This window comes from Rhinopithecus bieti, unplaced genomic scaffold (genome assembly GCF_001698545.2).
Source record: "Rhinopithecus bieti isolate Rb0 unplaced genomic scaffold, ASM169854v2 scaffold_25419, whole genome shotgun sequence".
In the NCBI taxonomy this organism is placed as follows: Eukaryota; Metazoa; Chordata; class Mammalia; order Primates; family Cercopithecidae; genus Rhinopithecus; species Rhinopithecus bieti.
The window spans coordinates 119,495-129,171 of NW_016811375.1; the positions used below are offsets into that span (position 1 = coordinate 119,495).

Below are 9,677 nucleotides of genomic sequence, written 5' to 3' on the forward strand. Positions count from 1 at the left end.
TCAGAAAAAAAATGATATTTTTATTTGTAAGAGAAAACAATGGGTTAAAATTAGGTTAAGAGCTTCCAACAGAACATGAAGAATATACAGTTTTTTTTCTCTGTTCTGCCTAAAAAAGAATTTAAATTGTTTAGAATAATTTAAAATGAAAAGGTATTAACCACCAGGCAAAAGTGAAACAAGAGAAAAGGGCACTGAATGAGAAAGTGCAACAAAATCTTAGAAGACAAAAAGCAAAGGAATTTGTGGTAATTAAGTTAAGGCTGAGGGATCCAAAGCAACTACCAACAAAAGAGGTTGCCAACAAGCAGCAAACTGCCCTCACAGTAGAGCCTGGGCAAGTGCCCCCTAAGCCTGTGCCTCTGAAGATAGAGATGAGGGGTAAAGCTGGAAACAGCAGCACCGGGCTCCAGCCTGTTTAGAGAATAGTTCTCCCTCACCCTGTGCTGCTGTTCCCAAAGCCGTTTGTAGGCAGGTCTACTTTTTGGAAAAACTGAAGCAGAGACTCGGGACTCAAGGACATTAGGTACAACAGAAGGAGGGAGTAAAGCTGAAAAGAGAAGGATTCAGTGAGGGTGAGACCCACTGCTCTCCCATCCCCCCAATAACTCCTTTACCTCTTTTGGGTACCAGAATTCTGGCAGTCAGGCTAATATCGCCGGGCAAGAGACTGGAGAAATCTCCTTTGGAGAAATAGAATGACTTAAGAGAAATGTCTGTTCATATCCTTTGCCCACTTTTTGATGGGGTTGTTTTTTTCTTGTAAATTTGTTTGAGTTCTTTGTAGATTCTGGATATTAGCCCTTTGTCAGATGAGTAGATTGCAAAATTTTCTCCCATTCTGTAGGTTGCCTGTTCACTCTGATGGTAGTTTCTTTTGCTGTGCAGAAGCTCTTTAGTTTAATCATATCCCATTTGTCAATTTTGGCTTTTGCTGCCGTTGCTTTTGGTGTTTTAGACATGAAATCCTTGCCCATGCCTATGTACTAAAAAGACACTAACATTGGAATGCCTTTTCAGTGAAGCCCAGTAAGCTTTCCAAACAGTTTTTTAGTACCTGGTTCTTAAATACGGACATACAAAGATCAGCAGACACTTGCGACTCAATGACCAAAGCAAGCGTAAAGTGCAACTTGGAGGTAAAAGAGACAATAACAGGAGGGGAAAACTACATTAAAAGGATTCCTTTTAATATCCTCAGAGGAATAAGAGACAATGCATTGACTGCATCCATGAAAGAGCAACAGGGTGCTATTAAAAGGAATACTGAGAGGACAGAAACAAGCTCTCGAAAATTAAAATTCTGATAGTGGAAATTGAAAATTCAGTAGACAGAAGAGATGATAAAGTTGAGAGACTCTGCCAGAATATAAAACAAGAAGAGAAATAAAAAATTTTTTAAAGGATAATAAAATTAGAGGATGAAAGCTGGAAGTCCAACAGCCATATAAAAGTAGTCCCAGAAACAGACACACAGGGTGGGGGGAATTATGGGGAAAAAAGCAAATGAACAAACATAAGATAAATTAACATTTCCCAGAACTGAAGGGCAGAGATCTCCATACTGAAAGGGCCCACCCCAAGTATGCACAATGATAAATGATCAAAGACCCACACCAAGATACATCATTATGAACTATCAAAACACCAGAAATTAACATAATGACTCTGAAAGCTACAAGAGATAAAATAGATCATACACAAAGGAATGGGAATCAGGATGCAACACTGGAGTTGGAAGACAACAAAGCTAAGTCTGCAAAGTGTTCAGGAAAAATGATTTAGAATTTATCATTGTAAGTTATGCCAAGATACATCTCAAGGGTGAGGACAGAATAAAAACATATTCAGACATGCAAGCACAGTCTCAAGAATGTACCTCCCATGCACCTTTCTCAGGAAGCTGCTGAAGGATGTGCTGTACCCAAACTGGCGAGTAAACCAGCAAAAAGACAGATATGAGATCCAGGAAACAGGATCCAACATAGGAGAGAAGCAAAGGAAATTCCCAGGATGATAGTAAAGGGAAGCCTTGGGGAGCAAATAGTCTAAATTTCAGCACAAGGATAAAGGGCTCTAAGAAGTATGTCTCTGAAAACAAAAATACAGACACACTATCCTTTCCTGTATTAGGGAGAATTTTTACAATTTTATCAGAGTTTGGAGGAAGAGTTAAGAATAGGTATACAAAAAACTAATGAAGAGAGGAAATTTTAAGATCCAAGGAAACACAAAAAATTGTCCAAGAAAGGAAATATAATCATAAAACACTATGTAATTCAGCTGTGAATATTTTCATAGTCATAATGGAAACCTGGGTATAAAATGCGAATTGTACTATATATCGGAAAAGAAAAAGTGTGGTGGGGAAGGGGAGGAGAATGGTAATAAGAAAGCTAAATCATCTTCTATGGTTAGTGGTCCATAAAAGTCTACAACATCATAAATGAAAAATTCAAGAAGGAGCAATATAACCATTTTCTTTAGAAAAATGGAGACGAATGCCAGAAACTTGGAAAAAACAACTAAAGTTGAAGACAGATGAGACTTGGGGAAAAGAGGGATACAATATGGGTTGCTTTTTGTTGCAAGTCCGTAATACTGATATTTTTAAAACGATATATACTTGTTATACTGATAACATTGAAACTTAAAAAAAAAAAAATGGAATCCCTTGTTGGGAAAAAGGGGGAAAAAAGCCTACTATTGAACTTGAGCATTAATTTTTAATCTCTTTAATTTTCCAATCAGTGTTCCAATAAGTTTTGTCAGTCCTTTCTGCTAATGTCAAACTGTTGATTACTCTCTTTCCTGAAACTCTCTTAGCAGTGCTCTGCATGGGCACTGCTCTCCTGGCATCTTGCCAATCATGCTTCCCACACACATCTCTCTCTTCATCCATTCCTGATATGCTGGTGTTATCCAGAGACCCATCTGCAGCCTCCTGTTCTCCCTTTACAATCTCGCCCAATGTTGGCCCATCTTCTTTCATGGTTTCAATTATCCCTGAGTCTATAGTATAGTCCAGGCCTCGCCCAATAAAATTTGGACTATACACAACCGCCTGCTGGGCATTTTAACTTTGATTATCCAAAAGATGTTTCAAACTACGTGTGTCCCATACTGACCTCATCATCTTCTTGTATATGCTGGCTCTTCCTCTTGTATTTTCTAGCTCAACCAGTAGTAGTATTTACCTTGTCACTTCAGCTACACATCTGGGAGCTATCCTAGACTCCTCTTTTCCCTTATCTACATTATCCAATTAATCATTGAAGTGTGCCAATTTTGCTTCATAAACATTTCCTGATTCCCTGCTTCAGGCCCTCATTACTCACCACCCCTCAGTCTAGGTATCTCCTACAGTCCTCTTCCACTGGCCTTCTGCCTCAGTCCAGTCCCCCTCAAATTCATCTTCAGCACGGCCTCCAGAGTGACTGCATCTCTCCAAAATGCAAACCTGACCACATCACTAACCTAGTAAAACCTGCCAATGGCTCCTCACTGCCTACAGGATTACATCCAAATTTCTGAACACAGCATAGAAGGTACTACACAACTTGGCCTCTGCCAACCTCTACAGCCTTACCTCATACTTTGTACTGTACCAGTAACACCAGACTCCTTGTAGCTCCCTGCACACATCATCCTTTTCATACCTATTTGCCCGTACTCATGTTGCTTCTTGGCCTAGAATGCCCAACCTAGTTAACTTCTAATTAACCCTTAAGAATAAGCCTAAGTGACATCTCTTCCATGTCCTCCCAAGTAGGTTAGGCACCCCCATCTGTGGTACCATGATTCTCTGTTCATCTCTCTATTGCTGTTAAGATTGTTGTCTCTCTCATGTGCCCCTCTCACCTGATAATGAACTACATGAGAGCAAGAAATGAGTCTTACTACTTTCTGTATTCCTAGTGTGCAACACAATTCCTGGCATATACTATATAAGCAGATTTTCTCCAATTGGTTATTAACGTACCATCTGAGACAGTCCATTTACAGAGCCAAAGTATACACACAAAGCATAATCATGGTTATAACACTATTTACTAAACTTAGAGTTATTAATTTCTGCTTTGCAGACACAAAGTAGATTTATATAACAGATCTACCCAAAGATGGACCATTCCAAACACAGGCTACATGACCACTTTGGGAAAGATGTTGAAACATGCAATAAAGAACTAGATAGGTTATTTTACCATACGACACTGAAGGATCCTTCCAACATGGAAATCCATTATACATATTTAAGAAACAGGTTTCTTAAAATCCTGTATTTTATTATTAAAGTGAACATCTTGAAGAGCCTAATGCAAAAGACATCATTAGATGACTTTTAGGGACTACACCAGTCTAGCAATTTCTTACTTACTGGCATTTGCAGCTTCTCGAATTTCTTTCAGTATTTCAGCTTCCATAGCAGGATTATTGCAGATATCAACCCAAGTTCCTTCTACCCCTTTCTGTTGTGCCAAGAGTGTCAACCTTTTCTGATTAGGAACCACAAAACTGATCACATAGGACTGGTCACTAAAAAAATAGAAAATAAAATAGAAATGAAAGCATTGAGAAAAGTTATTCATAAATTAGTCAATGAAACAGTACAGTGCAGATAAAGTTTCATTAGGAAATAATAAAACCCATAGTACCAGCATAAAGACAGACATATAGACCAATGGAATAGAGAAAATAGAAGTAAACCCTTGTATCTATGGAGAAATGATCTTCAACAAGGGTGTTAAGATCACTCAATGAGGAAAGGACAGTCTCGTCAACAAATGGTACTGGGAAAACTGGATATCCACATGCAATGAATGAAAGTGAACCTTTACCTTACAACATATACAAAATTAGCTCAAAATGGATCAAAATCTAAACATTGAAGAGCTATTAAGTTGGTGCAAAAGTAATTGACATTAATGGCAAAAACTGAAATTACTTTTGCACCAATCTTATAAAACTGCTAGAAAAAAAAAAACACAAGAAACACTTTATGAGAATAGATTTGGCAGTATTTCTTGGATGTGACACCAAAAGCAAAGGCAACAAAAGCAAAAACAGATAACTGGGACTGCATCAAAATTAAAAACTTGTGTGTATCAAAAGACTCAATCAGCAGAGTAAAAAGACAATCTATGGAATAGAAAAAAAGATTTGCAAATCATATATCTGATAAGGGGTTAATAAACAGAATACATAATTTCCATAATTCAATAACAAAAAACCAAATAGCTCAGTTAAATAATGAACAAAGAACTTGAATAGACATTTCTCCAGAGATAATATATGAATGGCCAACAATCACAGGAAAAGGTGCTCAGTGGCACTAATCATTAGGAAAATACAAATCAAAACCAAAACAAAATATCCCCTCACATCCATGAGGATGACTACTATATAAAACAAACAAGTGCTAATGAAGAAGTGGAGGAACTAGAATGTTTGTGTACTGTTGCAGGAATGTAAAAATGGTGCTGTTGCTATGGAAAACAGTATTGCTGTTCCTTAAAAAATGAAAAATAGAACTGTCATATGATCCAGCAGTTCCACATCTAGGTATCTATCCACATAATTGAAAGCAGGATCTCAAAGAGATATTTGCATACCCATTTTCCTAGAAGCATTATTCACAACAGCCAAGAGGGGGTAGCAACCAAAATGTGCACTGACAATGAATATATAAACAAAATACATTATACGGATACAATGGAATATTGTTAAGCCTTTAAAATGAAGGAAATTCTGACATGTACTATAACATGGATAATCCTTGAGGACATTATACTAAGGGAATTAAGCCAATCACAAAAGACAAAACTGTATCATTCTACTTATGTGAGATTTCTAGAGAAGTCAAATTCATAGAAACAGAAAGTAGAATGGTGGGTCCCAGGGGAAGGAGGGAGGAGGAATGGGAGTTGTTGTTTAATGGGTATAGAGTTTCCATTTTACAAGAAAAAAAGGTCTGGAGATTGGCTGCACGCCAATGTAAATATACACAACACTACTGAACTGTACATTTAGTTTAGAAACAGTTAAGATGGTAAACTTATGGTTATATGCTTTTTAACACAATACAATTTTTAAAAAAGAATAAAATCCATAAAAATAAAGACATATGCACATATAATAGTAAATATGGCTCAAAGTCTCTTAGGCCTTTTGATTAGAAAAACTTGGTTCAAGAATGCCATCTCAACATGTACGTCAGTTGCGTGTTACTTTTTTTGGAAAATTACTTATGCTAAGTCTCATGTTGTCACGGATGTTTAAATGAAATACATTTATCGCCATAGTACAGTACTCTTAGGCAAGATGCAGGTGTCCAAACACCACTACGTTTAACATGTCTGAGTTATCTCAAATGATCTTCGAGCTGTTGAATTCAATAACTTTCATAAATGTACAATTCCCCAGATCTGATGAAAATTCTAAGAGGAGTCTATGTTACCTTTATGATAATATGTAATCACATTATTTTCTAAATATCTTTTGACTTTTGAAACAAAAAATACAACTTTGGAAAGTTACCTTTTGGCAAAAGCACAGATGTTATCAATAAGTGGACAATTCTTCAGTGCAGCTTCTACTTTCCCAAGAGATACATATTCTCCTGCTTGTAACTTCACTAGATCTTTCTTACGATCTGTAAATCATAAAGAATGTTAAGTCAGCCATAGTTTGTTTTACTAAGGTATATGCAATTCTGACTGTCTTCTTTGAATATCATTGCCTTAATTGTTATTTACAAAACTACTTCTTCTAAAATTATTATTAGGTTGGTGCAAAAGTAATTGTGGTTTTTGCCATTTCTTTTAAAATGGCAAAAACTGCATATACATAATGCTTGCCCATACACACCAGTTAAAAGAAAATGCCTAGTTAAATAAGTATTGGCTAAAAGTTACACCTTATACCCTAAGCTTTAGCATCTTATTATAATCTTAAATATTATAATCAATTTAATAGAAGGAACTAGGACTTTGGAACATTCTATTTGAATGGTAACTCTGCCTGATACTAGCTAAGTGATCCTGGGCATGTCAGTTAACCTCCTAATCCTCAAGTTTTATCAGAATAATGATGCCTACCTCATACAGATATATCCCACAATGTCTGGCATATAGAACACATTTAACACATGTTAATTCTCCTTTTCCACTTTTGATATTATCTTGTTAAAATGACAGTTCTCTAAGAAAGTGCTAGTACAGGATGGCACAGCTTGAATAATCATCTCATGGCCTTGGAACCTTCGTGTGAGTGCTGATTTGCCTACCCATAGCCTGGGAACCCAGTCTACAGAAATAACCTTTGATTCCAGTGCAATTAAGGAACAAGGGGAAAATAAGCTTATTGTTTCTCAACTGAACCATGGTTCCTGGGAGTTTCCCCAGCAGATCAAATTTCTAGATGAAGAACCAATTTTCCCAGTAAATCTCTAACTATACTCAGGTCAGACATCATGAGGTCCAGCGACGGATTGAAATCAGTCACTGGATATAGGTGAGGAAACTCTATGTCTTAAAAAAGACCTGACTGGGATCCTGCTGAGTGGTCCTCCTCAGCAAGTTTTAACTTCTGCCTCATCCAAGTGAACAGCACATTCAGCCCATTTTGGAGTCATTTTTTGAACATAAAGGTCCACTTCAGTAGACTCAATAAGGACAATGCCAAAGTAACTGACATTCTCAGAACCGACTAGTGCTAAGGATTGATACTAATTTTCTAAGGTTCAGGCCTAGTTAGACCCATATAAATAGCCAACAGTAAAAAAAAAATATGAGCCCATGCTGCCCCATGGGTGGAGAGGTAAAGAGTGAGGAAGGCCTAGCATAGAGTATGTTACAGGAAATAGTTATATAAAATCACATGTGGTTGACCAAGAAAGACCTCCTCTGAGCTCTTTTTGTTTTCTCATTACCAATTTGCTATTTCCCTGTCCATTCTCTCTACACTCAGCGTTGCTGTGGCTAGTGCTGCTAGTACTTACACTAAGGTTCAGGCTCTATTTAGAATATTTTACATATATCAACTCATTTAATCTTAACAGCCCTATAAGGTTGGTATTGTCCCTGTTTTGCTGATGGAGAAGCTCATACATAAGTTAAATAACTTGTCCAGAGTTTGAACTAATGGAACCACCAACTTTATTAATGACTGATCAATACTACCTTTCATATATATTGAAGTTATAAAACTAAAGAAAACCATAAAAAGAAAACATTCTGACCTATAATCTGTAAACATCCATCGGGATGGAATTCTCCAATATCACCAGTGCAAAACCACCTTTGTCCATTTTCATCCACAGAATAATCCTCTGCTGTTTTCTCTTCATTTTTAAAATATCCCATGGAGATGTTCTGTCCACCAATTACGATTTCACCTCTGGGGTTTGGCTTGTCATTAATTGTATAACCACCTGGAAATCATAAAAGTAAATTAGTTATTGTTCTACAACAAATTTCATTAACTCTTAAAGCTTGTATGTTAGTATTTTTCTGCTGATCAAATTTTATACCACTTTATGAGAGAACATTAGTTTATATTTACTAAGATTTACATGAGGATACTGGGTGACTGTGATTTTAAAAATACCAAGAAAGGCTCAATAATAATCACTACCAATAATCACTCATCTCAAACCTTCCCATACCATAACATTTCACACTTAGAACACCATTAGAGCTTAGTGTTCATAGAGCTCTGTTAAGATAAAATCACCCCCAGGAAGAGTAACACTTGAAGCTGTTATAAGTAAATTACTAACATACTGATATCAATGCATTTCAAATTTTTTCTAAGGAGGTTTTAACCAAAAAAACGTGCAGTAAGTACCCAAAAATGGTAGCACCATAAAGTGAGAGGGAAAGGGGGGACTATGGGAAACAGGAAGAAAATTGTATTAATTTTACCTGTGGCCAGTCATGACTTTAAAAGTTCAAACACTAAACTAATTGACAATAACTACTAATATATTTTATCACTACTCATTACCTCTGTATTACTGAAGGAAGCTTACTTTAAGAAAATATACAAAATCTAAATTTGTAAACTAAGATATAGATTAGATTTTGTGTCATCAGGGTTCCTTTCAGCTGTTAGCTGCTCTGATAAACTTAAAACTATTCAATATTTCAACATGATAAAACCCATTGTATGTAAAAAAAAAAAAAAAAAAAAAAAAACTGAGATAATTAATTCCTACAGTATAAAGCCAAAGAGACTTTACAGCAAGGAAAACTCCAAATACATGTTCAACAATGGACCTACTCCCCAAAACTGACATTAAGGCCCAGTACCAGGAAATCAGAAAATAAAAATTATAGTAAAACTTGTTAAGGAGATTTTTGCCTTTAAACATTTCTGTGATTCCACTGCCTAACAAATAAAAACTTACCTAATAAAATAATTCTGATGTTGATGTCCAAAACACATACACACATACTATTTTCTTCAGATTTTCATGGTAAAATTGGAATGCCATTACCATGGAAGAAGGGAAGACTAAGTCCCAAGGTGTAAAACTCTTGGGAATGCAACTGGCTTTTTAAAATGTGTTTTTAAAAAACAAATAGTCATTTGCTCATAGAGCACTGACAATAACACACATAATAAAAAAATGCTTTAGAAACTTAAAGTTTATGTTAGATAAAAATGCATTCATT

General features: G+C 36.1%; 1 protein-coding gene across 1 annotated transcript in view; it reads right to left on the reverse strand.

Moving 5' to 3' along the window:
* The window catches only part of LOC108543343 (acyl-CoA synthetase long chain family member 4), a gene marked incomplete at its 5' end in the record, with an annotated part of 16,815 nt that overhangs the window by 6,437 nt on the left and 701 nt on the right, over nucleotides 1–9,677 (reverse strand). The window contains 3 exons of the mRNA XM_017893776.1: nucleotides 4,379–4,536; nucleotides 6,538–6,652; nucleotides 8,240–8,431. Coding sequence (XP_017749265.1) covers nucleotides 4,379–4,536; nucleotides 6,538–6,652; nucleotides 8,240–8,431 — 465 coding nt within the window. The remainder of the gene's footprint in view (nucleotides 1–4,378; nucleotides 4,537–6,537; nucleotides 6,653–8,239; nucleotides 8,432–9,677) is intronic.